General features: G+C 47.5%; 1 protein-coding gene across 3 annotated transcripts in view; it reads right to left on the bottom strand.

Annotated features, from left to right (window-relative positions):
• The window catches only part of dnaaf1 (dynein axonemal assembly factor 1), a 113,900-nt gene that overhangs the window by 2,267 nt on the left and 90,042 nt on the right, over positions 1-21,591 (bottom strand). For 2 of the 3 annotated variants that reach the window (XM_070873876.1, XM_070873874.1), the window contains 2 exons: positions 15,637-15,705; positions 11,615-12,021 (listed from right to left, as the gene is read on the bottom strand). In XM_070873876.1, coding sequence (XP_070729977.1) covers positions 11,615-12,021; positions 15,637-15,705 — 476 coding nt within the window. The remainder of the gene's footprint in view (positions 1-11,614; positions 12,022-15,636; positions 15,706-21,591) is intronic. The other variant, XM_070873875.1, reaches the window with a different exon arrangement.

The raw sequence follows: 21,591 nt of genomic DNA on the forward strand, positions 1-21,591 counted from the left end.
GGGAGCGCCGCACTGTCGGAGGGGCAGTACTGAGGGAGCGCCGCACTGTCGGAGGGGCAGTACTGAGGGAGCGCCGCACTGTCGGAGGGGCAGTACTGAGGGAGCGCCGCACTGTCGGAGGGACAGTACTGAGAGAGTGCCGCACTGTCAGAGGTGCTATCTTTCGGATGAGACGTTAAACCCTGTCTGTCTGCTCGGTGGATATAAAATATTCCATGGCACTATTTAAGAGCAGGGACCTCTCCCCACTGTCCAGACTAATATTTATTCCCTCAATCGACATCACTAAAAACAGATTAGCTGGTCATTATCATGTTGCTGTTTGTGGGAGCTTGCTGTGTGCAAATTGGCTGCCACGTTTCCCACATTACAACAGTGACTACACTCCAAAAGAATTGCATTCGCTGTAAAGCACTAATGTGCTGAGGTTGTAAATGGCACTATCAGAAATGCAAATCCTTATTTCTTTCCCCGGTTATCACTTTCTCACCTTTGTGCGTTCAGCGTCAAAATAATCTATTGATTGATTTTAAAGTGGATTGCTGCTAGCCCTTTGCACTTGTTCTGCTGCTGGCTCCAGCCTCGTCAATCATCGCAGCCAATCAGTGTCAGTGGTACCGCTCCCTCCAACACCGCTCCTGTATCCCAACACGCCAGGTCCTTCTCTACCAGAGAGCCTGACCCAACACGAAGGATACTCCAGGCACATCCATTATTATTGGGTTCAAACAGTCTATGCCTTCGCCTGAGCCTCTCAAACATCCACTTATTCCTGATCTGCCAGTGTCACTGTGAGTGGGAGCAGGACCTTACATGTACAGCAATGGAGAAAGTGTTGGGGTTAAGAATGTCAGCTGGAGGTCCCAGTTGGAATACATTGAGATGATTTAGTTAGTTAAGCTTGTATTATTATAGCAGTACTGGAGAATCATGAACAGACTGTTCCAAGACAGAAAATACAAACAGCACAACATAAGATATAGTTTAGGCACTTTCTGTATCATAAACAAGGCTTGCAGCACAGAGGTAAAGGCTGAAAGATATAAAGCTGAGTAAACACCTAAAAATGCAGCCTCAACTAAACGTGCAGACTATGTAACACGTAAGCAGAGACCAAGGTTATATTATAGTGTACACATAGAACCAGTGCACCTTTAATGTCAGGGCGTTCGAGGGTCAGGAACAATACAGATGTGTGGAGGGCTTGGAGAGCAGGGGCTGCTCAGTCCAGGATGTGTGTCGCTCTCTGACATCACACAGCATTCTCAGAGGCACTCAATAGCCTGGGGGGATCAGGCTGTATTATTTGCATTATCAATGGTAGACTCAATCCATTGCTAACCACAGTGAAATCCGCTCAGTCCTGGTGCACTGCAACCTTTTAATTAGAAGGCCACGCAGCCCCTTGATGTCACAGCTCCAGAAAACCCTGTGAATACTGTTCAGCCCTTTCTCCCAATCGGCTGTAATCGCGAGTATTTCAGATTTCCAGGATTGGTGATGCCAACCTCTCTGGGTGGTCTCTGGTCCCATCAGGACCACAAGAGCCCCATCAGGATTTGCCCACCAGAGGGAAGCACTATCACATGCCTGGTCTAGCTCTGGCTCTGCACCTGATCAGACCTTTGGGTTGTCGTGGCCCAGGAATATAGCGGAGATGGTGGGTAAGCCCCATCCCACCGGCCATATACCCCAAATACCAGCCCACACCACCTCCACTCCCAGTGGCTCTGGTGCAGCCATCCTCCATTTCCAGCACCTGCTGCCCGACAGCCAATAGCAGTGGTTAAGATCTGTTGTTAAACTCCATTAAATCCGGAAGGCTGTAAAACACCGAATGGTGCTGTTCCTCGAGCTTGCGTTGAGCTTTGTTAGAACAGTGTAGGAAGCTGAGGACGGAGCAGTCAGAGTGGGATGGAGAATTAAAATGTCGAACGAGCAGTCGCTCAGGGTCACGTTTGCGGACTGAATGGAAGTGTTCCACAAAGCACTCACCCAATCTACGCTTGGTCTCCCCGGTGTAGAGGAGACCACATCACGAGCAGTGAATACAATATACTACATTGAAAGAAATTAAATGTCACCTGGCGGAAGCTTTTGGAGCACTGGATGTGATGTATTTGGACTTTCAAAAGGCTTTTGACAAGGTCCCACACAAGAGATTGGTGTGCAAAATCAAAGCACATGGTATTGGGGGTCATGTACTGACGTGGATAGAGAACTGGTTGGCAGACAGGAAGCAAAGAGTGGGAATAAACGGGTCCTTTTCAGAATGGCAAGCAGTGACTAGTGGAGTGCCGCAGGGCTCAGTGCTGGGACCCCAGCTCTTTACAATATATATTAATGATTTGGATGATGGAATTGAGTGTAATATCTCCAAGTTTGCAGATGACACTAAACTGGGTGGCGGTGTGAGCTTTGAGGAGGACACTAAGAGGCTGCAGGGTGATTTGGACAGGTTAAGGGGTTGACAGTGGATGGGCAATGGCAGACATTTAGAGACCGCATGGATGAACTACAACAATTGTACATCCCTGTCTGGCGTAAAAATAAAAAAGGGAAGGTGGCTCAACCGTGGCTATCAAGGGAAATCAGGGATAGTATTAAGGCCAAGGAAGTGGCATACAAATTGGCCAGAAATAGCAGCGAACCCGGGGACTGGTAAAAATTTAGAACTCAGCAGAGGACGACAAAGGGTTTGACTAGGGCAGGGAAAATAGAGTACGAGAGGAAGCTTGCAGGGAACATTAAAATGGACTGCAAAAGCTTCTATAGATATGTAAAGAGAAAAAAGTTAGTAAAGACAAACGTAGGTCCCCTGCAGTCAGAATCAGGGGAAGTCATAACTGGGAACAAAGAAATGGCAGACCAATTGAACAAGTACTTTGGTTCAGTATTTACTAAGGAGGACACAAACAACCTTCCGGATATAAAAAGGGTCAGAGGGTCTAGTAAGAAGGAGGAACTGAGGGAAATCCTTCTTAGTCAGGAAATTGTGTTGGGGAAATTGATGGGATTGAAGGCCGATAAATCCCCAGAGCCTGATGGTCTGCATCCCAAAGTACTTAAGGAGGTGGCCTTGGAAATAGCGGATGCATTGACATTTTCCAACATTCCATAGTCTCTGGATCAGTTCCTATGGAGTGGAGGGTAGCCAATGTAACCCCACTTTTTAAAAAAGGAGGGAGATATCAGCCTGACATCGGTAAGAGTAAAATGATGGAATCAATTATTAAGGATGTCATAGCAGCGCATTTGGAAAGAGGTGACATGATAAGTCCAAGTCAGCATGAATTTGTGAAAGGGAAATCATGCTTGACAAATCTTCTGGAATTTTTTGAGGATATTTCCAGTAGAGTGGACAAGGGAGAACCAGTTGATGTGGTGTATTTGGACTTTCAGAAGGCTTTCGATAAGGTCCCACACAAGAGATTAATGTGCAAAGTTAAAGCACATGGAATTGGGGGTAGTGTGCTGACATGGATTGAGAACTGGTTGGCAGACAGGAAGCAAAGAGTAGGAGTAAATGGGTACTTTTCAGAATGGCAGGCAGTGACTATTGGGGTACCGCAAGGTTCTGTGCTGGGGCCCCAGCTGTTTACATTGTACATTAATGATTTAGACGAGGGGATTAAATGTAGTATCTCCAAATTTGCGGATGACACTAAGTTGGGTGGCAGTGAGAGCTGCGAGGAGGATGCTATGAGGCTGCAGAGTGACTTGGATAGGTTAGGTGAGTGGGCAAAGGCATGGCAGATGAAGTATAATGTGGATAAATGTGAGGTTATCCACTTTGGTGGTAAAAACCAGAGAGACAGATTATTATCTGAATGGTGACAGATTAGGAAACGGGGAGGTGCAACGAGACCTGGGTGTCATTGAAGGTTGGCATGCAGGTACAGCAGGCGGTTAAGAAAGCAGATGGCATGTTGGCCTTCATAGCGAGGGGATTTGAGTATAGGAGCAAGGAGGCGTTACTACAGTTGTTCAGGGCCTTGGTGAGGCCACACCTGGAGTATTGTGTACAGTTTTGGTCTCCTAACTTGGGGAAGGACATTCTTGCTATTGAGGGAGTGCAGCGAAGGTTCACCAGACTGATTCCCGGGATGGCAGGACTGACATATCAAGAAAGACTGGACCAACTGGGTTTGTATTCACTGGAGTTCAGAAGAATGAGAGGCGATCTCATAGAAACGTTTAAAATTCTGACGGGTTTAGACAGGTTAGATGCAGGAAGAATGTTCCCAATGTTGGGTAAGTCCAGAACCACGGGTCACAGTCTAAGGATAAGGCGTAAGCCATTTAGGACCGAGATGAGGAGAAACTTCTTCACCCAGAGAGTGGTGAACCTGTGGAATTCTCTACCACAGAACGTTGTTGAGGCCAATTCACTAAATATATTCAAAACGGAGTTAGATGTAGTCCTTACTACTAGGGGGATCAAGGGGTATGGCGAGAAAGCAGGAATGGGGTACTGAAGTTGCATGTTCAGCCATGAACTCATTGTATGGCGGTGCAGGCTCAAAGGGCCGAATGGCCTACTCTTGCACCTATTTTCTATGTTTCAATGTTAGGTGAATGGGCAAATACATGGCAGATGCAGTATAATGTGGATAAATGTGAGGTTATCCACTTTGGGGGCAAAAACACGAAGGCAGATTATTATCTGAATGGCGGCAGATTAGGAAAAGGGGAGGTGCAGCGAGACTGGGTGTCATGGTTCATCAGTCATTGAAAGTTGGCATACAGGTACAGCAGGCGGTGAAGGCAGCAAATAGTATGTTGGCCTTCATAGCAAGGGGATTTGAATAGGTGCAGGGTGGTCTTACTGCAGTTGTACAGGGCCTTGGTGAGGCCCCACCTGGAATAGTGTGTTCAGTTTTGGTCTCCTAATCTGAGGAAGGATGTTCTTCCTATTGAGGGAGTGCAGCGAAGGTTCACCAGACTGATTGCTGGGATGGCAGGACTGACATATGAGGAGAGACTGGATCGACTGGGCCTGTATTCACTGGAGTTTAGAAGGATGAGAGGGGATCTCATAGAAACATGTAAAATTCTGACGGGACTGGACAGGTTAGATGCAGGAAGAATGTTCCCGATGTTGAGAAAGTCCAGAACCAGGGGACAGTCTTAGGATAAGGGGTAAGCCATTTAGGACTGAGATGAGGAGAAACTTCTTCACTCAGAGAGTTGTTAACCTGTGGAATTCCCTGCTGCAGAGAGTTGTTGATGCCAGTTCATTGGATATATTCAAGAGGGAGTTTGATATGGCCCTTGCGGCTAAAGGGATCAAGGGGAATGGAGAGAAAGCAGGAAAGGGGTACTGAGGTGAATGGTGGTGCAGGCTCGAAGGGCCGAATGGCCTACTCCTGCACCTATTTTCTATGTTTCTATGGGCGGTGGGAAGCAGGAGGCCAAAGAGCAGCTATTGCATCGCCTGCATTTGCAGCGGAAGGTGCTGTGGGAACGGGAGGGGCTGCTGGAGGAGTTGACCAGGGTGTCACAGAGGGAACGAACGGTCACTTCAGAAAGGGGAGGGAAGATATGTTCAGCGGTGGCATTGTGTTAAAGGTGGCGGAAGTGGCGGCAGATGATTCGTTAAATGCGAAGGACCCTATCGTGGTTCTGGGATTGAGGGGAAGGGGTGAGGACACGGGGGACCCTGGGAGGGAGGGGAAAGGACACGGGGGACCCTGGGAGGGAGGGGAAGGGGTGAGGACGGAAGTGCAGGTAATAGAACGGACCTTATCAAAGGGCCTGTCAACCATCATCATCATAGGCAGTCCTTCAAAATCGAGGAAGAGTTGCTTCCACTCTTAAAGTGAGTCCTTAGGTGGCTGTACAGTCCACCACAGTCCCTGGCACAGGTGGGACAGACAGTGGTTGAGGGAAAGGGTGCATGGGATTGGTTTGCCACACGCTCCTTCTGCTGTCTGCGCTTGATTCCTGCATGTTCTCGGCGACGAGACTCGAGGTGCTCAGCGTCCTCCCGGATGCACTACCTCCACTTAGGGCGGTCTTTGGCCAGAGACTCCCAGGTGTCAGTGAGGATGTTGCATTTTATCAAGGAGGCTTTCAGGGTGTCCATGTAACGTTTCCTCTGCCCATCTTTGGCTCGCTTGCCGTGAAGGAGTTCAGAGTAGAGCGCTTGCTTTGGGAATCTCATGTCTGGCATATGAACAATGTGGCCTGCCCAGCGGAGCTGATCGAGCGTGGTCAGTGCTTCGATGCTGGGGATGTTGGCCTGGTCGAGGATGCTAACGTTGGTGCGTCTCTCCTCCCAGGGGATCTGTAGGATCTTGCGGAGACATCATTGGTGGTATTTCTCCAGCAACTTGAGGTGTCTACTGTACATGGTCCATGTCTCTGAGCCATACAGGAGGGCGGGTATCACTACAGCCCTGTAGACCATGAGCTATTTGGTAGATTTGAGAGACTGGTCTTCAAACACTCTTTTCCTCAGGCGGCTGAAGGCTGCACTGGCGCACTGGAGGTGGTGTTCAATCTCGTCGTCAGTTTCTGCTCTTGTTGATAAAAGGCTCCTGAGGTTTGGGAAATGGTCCACGTTGTCCAGGGCCGTACTGTGGAGGACCTTTGATTTACGGATGTTTAGCATAAGGCCCATGCTTTCATACGCCTCAGTAAATATGTCAACTATGTCCTGGAGTTCAGCCTCTATGTGCGCAGAACGCAGGCATCGTCCGCGTACTGTAGCTCGACGACAGAGGTTGGGGTGGTCTTGGACCTGGCCTGGAGATGGCAAAGCTTGAACAGGTTCCCAATGGTTCTGTAGTTTAGTTCCACTCCAGTGGGGAGCTTGTTGACTGTGAGGTGGATCATGGCAGCGAGGAAGATTGAGAAGAGGGTTGGAGCGATGACGCAGCCCTGTTTGACCCCGGTCCGGACATGGATTGGGTCTGTAATGGATCCGTTGGTAAAGATCACGGCCTGCATGTTGCCGTGGAGCAGGTGGTGGATGGTGACGAACCTTTGTGGGGCATCCGAAACTGAGGAGGACCCTCCATAGACCCTCGCGGTTGACAGTGTCAAAGAACTTTGTAAGGTCGAAGGCGGCCATGTATAAGGGCTAGTGCTGTTCCCTGTATTTTTCCTGCAGCTGTCGCGCTGCAAAGATCATGTCTGTTGTGGCCCAGGGAGAAGACGGTTGAGGAGACTCTAGCAACGACTTTCCCAGTGGCTGATAACAGGGAGATTCCTCTGTAGTTGCTGCAGTCGGACTTGTCCCCTTTTTTAAAGATGGTCATGATCACTGCATCTCTGAGATCTCCCGGCATGCTCTCTTCCCTCCAGATGAGAGAGATGAGGTCATGTATTCGCACCAAGTGCCTCAGTAGGGATTCCATCCGCTCCTGTAGCCTTGTTGTTTTTAAGCTGTCTTATGGCTTTTTCTACCTCATGTAGTGTTGGGGTTTCATTGAGGTTGTGGTGGGTCACATGCTACAGGATGGAGTCGAGAACACTCGAGTCAAAGGCAGAGTCTCGATTGAGGAGATCTTCGAAATGATCTTTCCAGCGTGCCGACAGTCTCGGTGTCCTTGATGAGAATTTCCCCGTTCTTGGCCAGCAGTGGGGGCCTTGGGAGTTTGGACCGTAGGTGGCCTTGACTGCGCTGAAGAATCCTCGCATATCGTGGCTGTCGGCCAGCTGCTGTATTATCTCCTGTGCTTTCTCCATCCACCACCTGTTCTCCTGGGTTTTTTGTTGGACCTCAGCCGTGAGCCGCTTGTAATGCTGCTTTGCTGCTCCCGAGTTGGGTTGTTGTTTAAGGCTCAGAAATGCCCTGTGCTTCAATCACAGTGGAGGTGAATCCTCGGCTAAGGAAAAGGGAAGACATTTCGGACACACTGACATGGAAGAGATGCGACAGAGACAGAAACGAGCAGAATGGAAGGGAGTCCTTACAGGAGGCGGGGTGGGAGAAAGTATCATCCAGTAACTGTGGGAGTCGGTGGCAGATCTTTCTCTGAGCAGAAGCTGCGGAGTTTTTCAGTCTTGGGATGTGGACATCGCTGACAAGGCCAGCATTTAGTGCCAGTCCTGAGTTGCCATTGAGAAGGTTGTAGTGAGTCTCCTCCTTGAACCACTGCAGTCTGTGTGGTGAAGCAAGTAATTCCAGGATTTTGACCCAGCGACGATGAAGGAACAGCAATATGTCCAAGTCAGGATGGTGAGAGACTTGGAGGGGAACATAGAGTGATGGTGTTCTCATGCACCTACTGCCCAGTCCTAAGTGATGGTTTGGGACGTGTTGCTAAAGAAGTCTTGGTGAGTTACTGCAGTGCACCCTGTAGGTAGTACACAGTGCAGCCACGGTGCGCAGTGCTGGAGGGGCTAGATTTTTAAGATGGAGGATGCGATGCCATCCAAATGGACTGCTTTGTCCTGGATGGTGTCGAGCTTCTTGAGTGTTGTTGGAGCTGCACTCATCCAGGTAAGTGCAGAGTATTCCATCACACTCCTGACTTGTGTCTTGTAGGTGGTCGAGAGTCTTTAAAGAGTCAGGGATGAGCTACTCGCCGGAGAATACCCAGCTTCTGACCTGCTCTAATAGCCAGGGCATTTATGTGGCTGGTACATTGAGTTTCTGGGTAGTTATGACCCCCAGGAAGTTGATGATAGTTGACTTGGAGATGGTAATGCTATTGAATGTTAATGAATCTTGTTGCAGATGCCCATTGCCTGGCACTTGTGTGTCGCAAATGTTACTTGCCATTTATCCGCCCAAGCTTGACATTGTCCAGGTCTTGCTGCCTTTACCCAGTGCCAGTTCTCAGTGTCTTTACCTGGGATATATGTCCCAGTGCTACAATATCTGTGCAGGGTATTGGTGAAGCCACACCTGGAATACTGCACGCAGTTTTGGTCTCTGTATTTAAGAAAGGATATACTTGCATTGGAGGCAGTTCAGAGAAGGTTCCTAAGGTTGATTCCAGAAATGAGGGGGTTGACTTATGAGGAAAGGTTGAGCCTATACACATTGGAGTTCAATGGAATGAGGTGTGATCTTAACGAAACATATAAGATAATGAGGGGGCTTGACAAGGTGGATGCAGAGAGGATATTTCCACTCATAGGGGAAACTAAAACTAGGGGACATAGCCTCAGAATAAGGGGCCGCCCATTTAAAACTGAGATGGAGGAATAATTTCTTCTCTCAGAGGGTCGTGAATCTATGGAATTCTCTGCCCCAGAGAGCTGTGGAGGCTGAGTCATTGAATATATTTAAGGCGGAGATAGACAGATTTTTGAGCAATTAGGGAGTGAAGGATTATGGGGAGCCGGCAGGGAAGTGGAGCTGAGTCCATGATCTGATCAGCCATGATCTTATTGAATGGCGGAGCAGGCTCGAGGGGCCGTATGGCCGACTCCTGCTCCTATTTCTATGTTCTTATGTTCTCTCAGTACTGTTACCTGGGATAGTTCCCAGTGCCAGCTCTCAGTATTGTTACGTGGGATATTTCCCAGTGCCAGCTCTCGGTATTGTTACCTGGGATAGTTCCCAGTGCCAGCTCTCGGTATTGTTACCTGGGATATTTCCCAGTGCCGGCTCTCGGTATTGTTACCTGGGATAGTTCCCAGAGCCAGCTCTCGGTATTGTTACCTGGGATATTTCCCAGTGCCGGCTCTCGGTATTGTTACCTGGGATAGTTCCCAGAGCCAGCTCTCGGTATTGTTACCTGGGATAGTTCCCAGTGCCGGCTCTCGGTATTGTTACCTGGGATAGTTCCCAGTGCCAGCTCTCGGTATTATTATCTGGGATATTTCCCAGTGCCGGCTCTCGGTATTGTTACCTGGGATATTTCCCAGTGCCGGCTCTCGGTACTTTTCCTGGGATATTTCCCAATGCCGGCTCTCGGTATTGTTACCTGGGATATTTCCCAGAGCCAGCTCGCGGTACTTTACCTGGGATATTTCCCAGAGCCAGCTCTCGGTACTTTACCTGGGATAGTTCCCAGTGCCAGCTCTCGGTATTGTTACGTGGGATAGTTCCCAGTGCCAGCTCTCGGTATTGTTACCTGGGATATTTCCCAGTGCCAGCTCTCGGTATTGTTACCTGGGATATTTCCCAGTGCCGGCTCTCGGTACTTTACCTGGGATATTTCCCAGTGCCGGCTCTCGGTACTTTACCTGGGATATTTCCCAATGCCGGCTCTCGGTATCGTTACCTGGGATATTTCCCAGTGCCAGCTCTCGGTACTTTACCTGGGATATTTCCCAGTGCCAGCTCTCGGTATTGTTACCTGGGATATTTCCCAGTGCCAGCTCCCGGTATTGTTACCTGGGATAGTTCCCAGTGCCGGCTCTCGGTGCTTTACCTGGGATATTTCCCAGTGCCGGCTCTCGGTATTGTTACCTGGGATATTTCCCAGTGCCGGCTCTCGGTACTTTACCTGGGATATTTCCCAGTGCCAGCTCCCGGTATTGTTACCTGGGATATTTCCCAATGCCAGCTCTCGGTATTGTTACCTGGGATATTTCCCAATGCCGGCTCTCGGTATTGTTACCTGGGATATTTCCCAATGCCGGCTCTCGGTATTGTTACCTGGGATATTTCCCAGTGCCGGCTCTCGGTATTGTTACCTGGGATATTTCCCAATGCCGGCTCTCGGTATTGTTACCTGGGATATTTCCCAATGCCGGCTCTCGGTATTGTTACCTGGGATATTTCCCAGTGCCGGCTCTCGGTATTGTTACCTGGGATATTTCCCAATGCCGGCTCTCGGTATTGTTACCTGGGATAGTTCCCAGTGCCGGCTCTCGGTGCTTTACCTGGGATATTTCCCAGTGCCGGCTCTCGGTATTGTTACCTGGGATATTTCCCAGTGCCGGCTCTCGGTATTGTTACCTGGGATATTTCCCAGTGCCGGCTCTCGGTATTGTTACCTGGGATATTTCCCAATGCCGGCTCTCGGTATTGTTACCTGGGATATTTCCCAGTGCCGGCTCTCGGTATTGTTACCTGGGATATTTCCCAATGCCGGCTCTCGGTATTGTTACCTGGGATATTTCCCAGTGCCGGCTCTCGGTATTGTTACCTGGGATATTTCCAAGTGCCGGCTCTCGGTATTGTTACCTGGGATATTTCCCAGTGCCGGCTCTCGGTATTGTTACCTGGAATATTTCCCAGTGCCGGCTCTCGGTATTGTTACCTGGGATATTTCCCAGTGCCGGCTCTCGGTATTGTTACCTGGGATATTTCCCAGAGCCGGCTCTCGGTATTGTTACCTGGGATATTTCCCAGTGCCGGCTCTCGGTATTGTTACCTGGGATATTTCCCAGAGCCGGCTCTCGGTATTGTTACCTGGGATATTTCCCAGTGCCGGCTCTCGGTATTGTTACCTGGGATATTTCCCAGTGCCGGCTCTCGGTATTGTTACCTGGGATATTTCCCAGAGCCGGCTCTCGGTATTGTTACCTGGGATATTTCCCAGAGCCGGCTCTCGGTATTGTTACCTGGGATATTTCCCAGTGCCGGCTCTCGGTATTGTTACCTGGGATATTTCCCAGAGCCAGCTCTCGGTATTGTTACCTGGGATATTTCCCAGTGCCAGCTCTCGGTACTGATACCTGGGATATTTCCCAGTGCCTTTACCTGGGAATGGAGGTTGAACTTTGTGTTTTCGCTGTATCGGACAGGTTGGAGATTTCCTCTATCAGTATGCTTGTGGGCTGGTCCTCCTCGCCCTCCCCAGAGAGGGTGATGAAGTCCACCAGTGAGCTGTTATTCCGTTCAAGTGTTGCTCTCTCTGGATTCCTATCTTGAGGTAACAAGCTTCCTGATTGGCCAATGATTAGTTGTGCGACAGGCTCTTCCAACACTCCATTTGCTTTCTTCCGGCCAGACACATCTCCACAAACATACACTTCTTGCTCTGCTGAATTTTCCTCATTTGGTTCCTCCATGATCTCCTGTATGAGTGCCCATCCTCCCTCCTCCGAGTCAGAGTTACTATCATCACATTCGGCAGCAATGACCTCAATCTTTGGCCGATAGACTCTCTGAAAGAAGAGGGAAAACATTTCTTATTCTTGTGTTACAATTTTGAGAACATTACTGTCTCCCAAAAATAACCTGTTGGCATGGCTTATGAGATCCCTCTATCACTCTTTTGATGAAACGGTGCCCCATTAATAGCCACTTTGGTCAATAACTATAACCCAGTTATTAAACCACACCATTCTCATTAATGGGAACAGGAGTGATGTTTCTGAGAGAGAGCGAGAGAGGAGCTATTGGTGGCAATCTGCTTAGAAGCAGAGGCCAACATGTGACTAAAGCGGAGGGGGGGGAAGCAATTTTTTAGGGCATGGCAGCAGTTCCTAGGAGGATGTAAGCTATTCCACATGGATGGACTGCATTTGAACAGGAAGGAAGCTAATGAACTGCTAAAATGGATAAATAGGGACGTTTGTTCAATTAGGAAGGAAGAGGAGGACAGGGAAAAAACAATCAGAGAGCAAGTAGAGAAGGTGGAAATGTAAATATACAAATACAGAAGAACTTAGCAACAAGGTTAGTGTGCAAAATAAATGGAGTAGTGAGAAAAACATAACCAGCCAGTTATAAGCAAGGAAAAGACAGATAAAGGAATGAAGCATTAGCGTAGACAAAAAAGAATCAAAGGAAAACCAAACTAAGACAAGTTGGTGCATTGCAATGCTGAGAGTGGGAAATAAAGCAAAGGAACGGATAGAAAACTGTATCACAGGGAGAGAGATTGAATAGCAGTATGTTCGTGCATTTAACTTCACAACAGATTTAAGATAGCTGGTAAAGGAACTGGAGGTGAGAGCAGGAAAAACCACTCACTCCACGAGTTATGATGTTGAATACACTGCCCGAGAGTGATGCAAACAGATTCCGTAATGACGGGGAAAATGTGCCGGGCTATGGGGAAAGAGCAAGGGAATGGGACTAATTAGAAAGCTCTTTCACAGCCATAGTTCTGTGTTGAACTATTCCATGATTCTATAAAAACTTGGCTGCAAACTGGACAGGAGTGGAAAATAAACAAATGGGGTAATAATATTTTTACGAGAGGCAGAATAGGCAAGAAAGAGGAGGAGAGGCAATATTGGTGAAGGAGCTGATGAATACCTGCTGTGGAGAGCACTGAGGTACAGAGGTTAAGAGAGATCAGGATTGTTCCATTGGTGGGGGTGTATTAGAGCCTGGGGTCATTTTAACCGAACCTTTAAAGAATAGCAACATTGCGAACTTTAACTGGCAGCCCATCACAGTGTGTTATGCTACAGTGCTGCAATGTGAGTTTAAGTGAGGAAATGAGCACTTGAACGAAGAAGGGATAAGGAATGGAATACAAAGCATGATCCTGGTCATGAACTTCGGGGAGGCCACCCACATTCCCTTCCCCCATCTTAACCCAGAATCTTCTTGGCAATCCACTCAGAAGGAGTCAAGGTATGCTGATTCAGTGAACTGCCTCCTGTTTGCTGATTGTGGACACTGGTTATGTACTGCCTTCTCCTGCAAGCACATATATTATTGGAATGACTGAGTAGATGTGCTCAGACCAGCAGCCACCTTGAGTGAAGGTGTGAACATGCAGCATACAGGTATTGGGTATTACATAGAATGCCGCTGTTTATGCTCCACACGAGCCTCCTCCCACCCCGCTTCATCCAACTATATCAGCATATCCTTCGCTTTCTTTTTCCCTGATGTGTTTATCCAGTTTCCCCTTAAATGCATCTACGCCATTCACTTCAACCACCCCCATATAGTAGCGAGTTCCACATTCTCACTACTCTCTGGATAAAGGCATTTCTCCTGAAGGCCCGATTGCATTTATCAGTACTGTGTCCCTTGCTATTTGTGCTATATAGCAATGATTGATCAGTACTGTGTCCCTTGCTATTTGTGCTATATATCAATGATTTAGACTTGAATGTTGGGAGTTTGATTAAGAAGTTTGCAGATGACACTAAAATAGTCTGTGTGGTTGATAATGAAGAAGAAAGCTGTAGACTGCAGGAAGATATCAATGAACTGGTCAGGTGGGCAGAACAGTGGCAAATGGAATTCAATCCGGAGAGGTGTGAGGTAATGCAGCTGGGGAGGTGTAACAAGGCAAGGGAATACACATTAAATGGTATGACACTGCGAAGTGTAGAGGAACAAAGGGACCTTGGAGTGCAGGTCCACAGATCCCTGAAGGTAGCAGGCCTGGTAGATAATGTAACCACCTTTTATACCAGGCATATCTAAGAAGGCATACGGAATACTTGCCTTTATTAGCTGAGGCCATAGAATACAAGAGCAGGGAGGTTATGCTTCAACTGTATAAAACACAGCTGGAGTACTACATGTAGTTTTGGTCACCACGTTACAGGAAAGATGTGATTGCACTGGAGAGGGTACAGAGGAGATTGACAAGAATGTTGCCTGGATTGGAGAATCTTAGCTATGAGGAAAGATTTGAGATGCTGGGTCTGTTTTCTTTGGAACAGAGGAGACTGAGGGGAGACCTGATTGAGGTGTATAAAATTATGAGGGGCCTGGATAGAGTGGATAGGAAGGACCTGTTTCCCTCAGCAGAGGGGGGCAACAACCAGGAGCCATAGATTTAAAGTAATTGGGGGGAGATAGAGGGGATTTGAGGGGAAATTTCTTCACCCTAGGGGTTGTGGGGGTCTGGAACTCACTGCCTGAAAGGGTGGTAGAGGCAGAAACCCTCACCACATTTAAAAAGTACTTGGATGTGCACTTAAAGTGTCGTAACCTACAGGGCTACGGACTAAGAGCTGGAAAGTGGGATTAGGCTGGGTAGCTCTTGGTCGGCCGACCTGGACACGATGGGTCGAAATGGCTTCCTTCCGTGCTGTAAATTTCTATGATTCTATGAAACCCTCTATTAGGTCACCCCCAGTCTGCTCTTCTCTAGAGAAAAGAGCCTCACTCTGTTCAAACATTCCTGACAGTTATAACCTCGCGGGATGCGGGCTGAGTGTTTGGCATTTAAGGCTCATGTCCTTTCGATTGTGGAGACCATTGTGCACTACTGGTAGGTCAAAATGCTGGGTATGTATTGTACCTCTGTGAAGCTGCAACACACTTACAGTGAAGTACTCATGCATTGTATGGTAGCATTTTGGAAGAGGCAAAACGTGAGTTGCACTTGCCTTGTACGTGACACTGCACTCACTCTCAAGTTGGTGCTGGTCTGGAATGAAGGGTGAGCGCCTGCTCCACACGGGCTTGCTCATCAACATACAGCCATTTCTTTACCTACCAAGTAACACAACAGGCTTATAACCCATTGGAGCTGCAGGTCAGGAGATCCCAGCCCCTGAATTTCAGGCGCTCCTTGCTTGTCCTCTAATATACACAAGGAGCACAGCGCTAAGATTGAAATGACTTGGCTTCACATTGTATGTCAGTGGTGTGGGGTGCAGGCATGCACAGTGGCTCAGCAGCACTGCATTGTCCACCCCTTGTCTTCATTTCCCTCAATGGCAAACTTCAGCCAGATCAGCAATTTTGCCCTTCAATGGGCAGGCGGGCAGACCGACCAACCGACAATATAACCAGCTCAGTCTAAATTCAGTGATAAAGAAAGTGGGATGGAAACAGAGTGGAGATAAGTGGTTTACCTTGCAGCTTAAGAGCTGTTCAGGCTCCGATGAGTCACTCATATCTACATCTTCTAAGTCAGGTAGATCCTGAAAAGAAGCAGGAAGCTAGTGGCTCTTAATATTGACTGCCTGTACATGAATATGAATACATACAAATAATATTTAAAATCATTCAAGCTCAGCATTTTAAACGTGCACATCATCACCTGACACATGGAGATTAAAATCAAAGAGCAGGCCAGATTTAAATTCATCATGCATACAGCGCTCCTTTTTGCAATGTCTATGAAGAGCAACTCTGCCGATTTTGTTCACCAATTTAGATTTAGAACACTTTCAAAAACCTATTCTAACGCAGGGTATTAGATTATTGACTGGAAGTATGGTCTCTGCCATCTATTAATGGCATTTCAATGAATAGACCCTGATCTGAAGAGGGACAAACATCAATGGGACATTGGCCCTTCAAGTGCTTCCCACAATATGAAAGTCTTGTCAACATAGAGTATTCCACAGGCTCAGCCCATAAAAGGTATTCTTGTGGTTTTGTAACCAAGTTGTTGTGAATGAGGGAGCCTAAATCCATAGAAGCCAAGCAGTCAGGGCCTCCAGCTTGCTCAGTGAGAAAATCATGAACTTCTTCATTGCCAAGACCAAGACTCTGCTACTGCCCCAGGGACTAATGTCTCACCCCATCCCTCTCATCCCAAACCTGAACCGAGCTGTCTCTCTGCTGCTTTGCTTTATCTCGCCCACCCTCTCTCTCAGACCCACTCCTTCCTCCCTTGATCTCCATCTCACTCAACTCTTCTTTGCCCCATGCTGGCCAACATTGTCATTGGCTCCCTCCTCCCTCCAAAACCCACCCACGAACCATCTGTCCTCATCAATTACTACATCTCCAGTTCCCTTTCCTCACCAAAGTTCTTCCATATAACTGTTGCCTCCCAGTTCTGCGCGCAGCTCTCCCATACCTCTCTATTTAAATCCCTTCAGCCCATCTCAGTATTCCAATGATTCCCCCTCTATTACTTTCAATGACACTCATAGATGAAGGGAGACCATAACTACATCACACCAGGCCGAAACAAAGTCAAAAGACGTGTAACTGTGAATGTGGTGCTTTATCCCTCCTTATCCTCTCAGCAATATTAGCCCTGGTCCTTCCCCACCATGTAGCAGCATGGGACTTCCCTTGCTTGGCTTCACTCCTACTCATCTGATCATAGCCAGAGAATCTTCTAATCCCTGTAGCCTCACCTCAGCAGCCCCCAAGAATCCATCCTTGGCCTCTTCCTGTTTGTCATACATGTGCTGCCCTTCAGCAACATAATTGGCAGACATGGGGACAGTTTCCACATGTTTGGTTAGGACACCCATATCTATCTCGCCCAACTGTGCTGTCAGACTGTTTGCCCAATATCCAATCTTGGAGGAGTCTTAACTTTGCCCAGATCATTATTTGGAACACCAATGCCATCATATTCAGCTCCCCCACAAACCCTGCTCCACTGCTACAGGCCATTTCTCTCAAGCTGTTCACAATACGGATGTCCCGTTTGAATGGGAGTTGAGCTTCAGACCTCCCCATCATGCTTACCTCCACCTCTGTAATGTCAACTGCCTCCACACCTACCTCAGCCCCTGTGTGGCTGAATCCTTAACCATGTCTTCTTCATCTCCAGAGTTGTGTAGTAGTATGTTATTGGACTCGTAATGCAGAGAACAGGAGGAGCGGCGAGGCCTATAAAAGGCCCAGCGACAGCGAGGAGCAGCGCAGTCGGGGAGGAGGCTGCTACAGCAGGGTCAAAAGTTAAAAAAAGAAGTAAAAAGAAATCGAAGTGTGATATCATAGCCAAGAGGGTAAGTGATTGGCTGGTTGATTGGTGAGAAGTTTTTCTTTTTTCTTCATCTTTTTCTTATCAGTAAGAAAACTTTGGCATTGTTGCCAAATAAGTTAATTTAAGGGCTAAGTCATGGCAGGAGAGCACAGACCCATGTCATGCTCCTCCTGTGCTATGTGGGAAGTCAGGGACACTGGAAGTACTATGTGTGCAGGAAGTGTATCCAGTTCTTGTCAGACCAAATGACGGCACTGGAGCTGCACATGGATTCACTCTGGAGCATCCACGATGCTGAGGATGTCATGTATAGCACATTTAGTGAGTTGGTCACACCGCAGGTAAAGGTTACAAAGGCAGATATAGGGAATGGGTGACCAACAGGCAGAGCAGGAGTAGGAAGGTAGTGCAGGGGTACCCTGCGGTCATCTCCCTCCAAAACAGAAATACCACTTTGGATACTGTTGGGGGAGATGGCTCATCAGGGGAAGGCAGCAGCAGCCAAGTTCATGGCACCATGGGTGGCTCTGCTGCACAGGAGGGTAGGAAAAAGAGTGGGTGAGCTATCGTGGTAGGGGATTCGACTGTAACGGGAATAGATAGGCATTTCTGCGGCCACAATCGAGACTCCAGGATGGTATGTTGCTTCCCTGGTGCAAGGGTCAAAGATGTCTTGGAACGGCTGCAGGGCATTCTGGAGGGGGAGGGTGAACAGCCAGTGGTGCATATAGGTACCAACGATATAGGTAAAAAAAACAAAATGAGGTCCTACAGGCTGGATTTAGGCAGCTAGGAGTTAAATTAAAAAGTAGGACCTCAAAGGTAGTAATCCCACGTGCTAGTCAGAGTAGAAATAGCAGGACAGTTAAGATCAATACGTTGTTTGAGGAATGGGAGGGATTCAAATTCCTGGGATATTGGAACCGGTTCTGGGGGAGGTGTGTCCAGTACAAACCGGATGGTCTTCACCTGGGCAGGACCGGAACCAATGCTCTAGGGGGAGTGTTTGCTAGTGATGTTGGTGAGGGTTTCAACTAATATAGCAGGGGGACAGAGGGAAGTAAAATGGGGGAGAAGCAAAAGGTAGAAAGGAGATAAGTAAAAGCGGAAGGCAAATAAATCAAAGGCAAAAATCAAAAAGGGCCACATTACAACATAATTCTAAAAGGACAAAGTGCTAAAAAAATAAAGCCTGAAGGATCTGTGTCTCAATGCGAGGAGGATGAATTAACTGCGCAGACAGCGGTTAACGGATATGATATAATTGGGATTACGGAGACATGGCTCCAGGGTGACCAAGGCTGGGGATTCAACATCCAAGGGTATTCAATATGCAGGAAGGATAGACAGAAAGCAATAGTAAGGAAGGACATTAGCCTGGATGATGTGGAATCTGTATGGGTAGAGCTACGGACTACCAAAGGGCAGAAAACCCTAGTGGGAGTTGTGTACAGACAACCAAACAGTAGTAGTGAGGTTGGGGATGGCATCAAATAGGAAATTAGGGATGCGTGCAATAAAGGTACAGCAGTTATCATGGGCGACTATAATCTACATATAGATTGGGCTAACCAAACTGGTACAATATAGTGGAGGAGGATTTCCTGGAGTGTATAAGGGATGATTTTCTGGACCAAAATGTCGAGGAACCATCTAGAGAGCTGGCCATCATGGGTGTTGTGTAATGAGAGAAGATTAATTAGCAATCTTGTTGTGTGAGGCCCCTTGGGGAACAGTGACCATAATATTTTAGAATTCTTCATTAAGGTGGAGAGTGACACAGTTAATTCAGAGACTAGGGTCCTGAACTTAAAGAAAGGTAACTTCGATGGTATGAGACATGAATTGGCTTGGATAGACTGACAAATAAATTACAGAAGCTTGAGATACTTAAAGGGTTGACGGTGGATAAGCAATGGCAGACATTTACAGATCACATGGATGAACTTCAACAATTGTACATCCCTGTCTGGCGTAAAAAAACGGGGAAGGTGGCTCAACCGTGGCCAACAAATGAAATTAGGGATAGTGTTAAATCCAAGGACGAGGCATATAAAATTGGCCAGAAAAAGCAGTAAACCTGAGGACTGGGAGAAATTTAGAATTCAGCAGAGGAGGACAAAGGGTTTAATTAGGAGGGAGAAAATAGAGTATAAGAGTAAGCTTGCAGGGAACATAACAACTGACTGCAATAGCTTCTATAAATATGTGAAGAGAAAAAGATTAGTGAAGATAAACTTAGGTCCTGTAGAATTTACCAGTATCTCACAAAGATTCCAGGTACCTTTCCCCTACAGAGGAGAAGAATCCCTTTCTGGGCTTTTAAAATGAGTTTAAAGGGGCAGACGAAGCCTGCGGGGGATAAAAGGGGATGCATTCATGGAGACACCCCCCAATGTTTGGACTCATAGGAAAGGAAATTCAAAATGGACCTAAATTACAGAAGCTTGAGATCCCCTAAACATCTATGGGAAGGAGCATATCAATTTTAAGATTCTACAACATTTTAGCTGCGAAAAGGAGTTACCAAATACAGGAGGTGGGGCCAAATTCGTGTATTAAGGATCCCAGACTGTCTGGGGGAACTATTCACCCCCTAAGAGATAATCAAATTACCCAATCAAGCACAATGGAAATCATGGTCAAGAAACTGGACAATCCTAAAACAATGCAAAACCAGTGATAGCACATTCTCAGACCCTAATCGAGTTACTGCTGACAAAGGAGACATTTGAAAATCAATGGACAGAACAGTTCAAACAGAGCCCAAGAGATTTGATGGGAGATAATATATCTATCCCCCAGTTTTTACAAGGAAAGGAGCAGCACGCAGACTAGCAGAACAAGGAAAACTAGCAGAACACAGAAACTAGAAGACAGGAGAGAAGCAGAGCACAGACTGGAACACAGACACAGACACAAGCAGCCGGAGCTGGGGGGTGAAGAAATGGAGTAGTGAAGGAAACTACAAGAAATCGTTAAGGACCGACTGAGCACGAGGCTCACGAAACGGAAGGTTTTCAGCAACCAAATTGACAACCCGGACCACCACAACCAACGAAACGACCAACCGAAACCAACTCAGCAAAAACTGAAGTATCGACCTTTATTTCCACTCTGCAAATTACTTCTGAACGACCAACGGGTGAGAAATTACCAAAAGGGACTAACTAAAACTATTCCTAACCAAAGAAAGTGGGTACTTATCCCATACATCCGAAACGCAACTTACCGCATCAACGGACGCACCCCAACCGAAGACTACGCAGTCCGAAGTCCTCTCCTCTGTCCGGGGTGCGGCTCGCCTAGAAGGCCAAGTGCAGCGAACCCCGAAACCGTGATTCACCGGCAACTGTCTAAAGGGATTGGTGAGCATAGCCCCTGAACCCTCAGAGCTATAACTTAGTTAGGGAGGGGAATTGGGAGGGGTGAGGCCGGGATAACTTGTGTAAATGTAGCTGCATTCTCCTTTTTACCCCATTTAGAGTTTAAGCTGTATTCTTTTCCCCACATGCTGTCATTTGACAATTTATTCAATGTGTTGTACTCTTCAGTGTGTATTGGTCTGTGTGTGTGTTATTAAAGTTGTGCCTTTTACTTATTTTTAAGCACAATAAAGCCATACCTACTTCCTACCTTGAAACCGATTGTCTGTCCAAGTCTATCACAGTCCCTTCATAATTCCAGTGTCCAGAACCAAGGGTGTGGGAGCGATTCGGAACCGCTCATATAAGGTCAGAAGGGAAAGCTGATCCCCTGCAAACCACCCCTTACATAATGGCGACCCAGATGGGAGGGACGTGATAAGAGAGAGACTGGTTTCAGGAAACGAAGCAAAATGGAAGAGGGGATTTCCTCGTATGTGTTTAAGAGGGTAAATGTGGCTAAGGAGTGGGTAAATGTGGCTAAGGAGTGGGTACTCGAGCTATTGTATGCTGAGCATCCAGAAGATGCTGCAGCTCAAAGGACTGAGAGCAAGGACCATAAAAAGTCGATAGAGAAGGCCATTTGGCTAATTTGCCTTCAGCAACAGATCCGGCTTCTAGATGAGGAGAATGAGAAATTAAAGGGAGTATTGAGGCAGACAGAAGAGAGGTCCAGCGCAAGGGCCACAGTCGGGGAAAGGCTGTGG

The sequence above is a fragment of the Pristiophorus japonicus genome, unplaced genomic scaffold (genome assembly GCF_044704955.1).
Source record: "Pristiophorus japonicus isolate sPriJap1 unplaced genomic scaffold, sPriJap1.hap1 HAP1_SCAFFOLD_587, whole genome shotgun sequence".
Classification (NCBI taxonomy): domain Eukaryota; kingdom Metazoa; phylum Chordata; class Chondrichthyes; family Pristiophoridae; genus Pristiophorus; species Pristiophorus japonicus.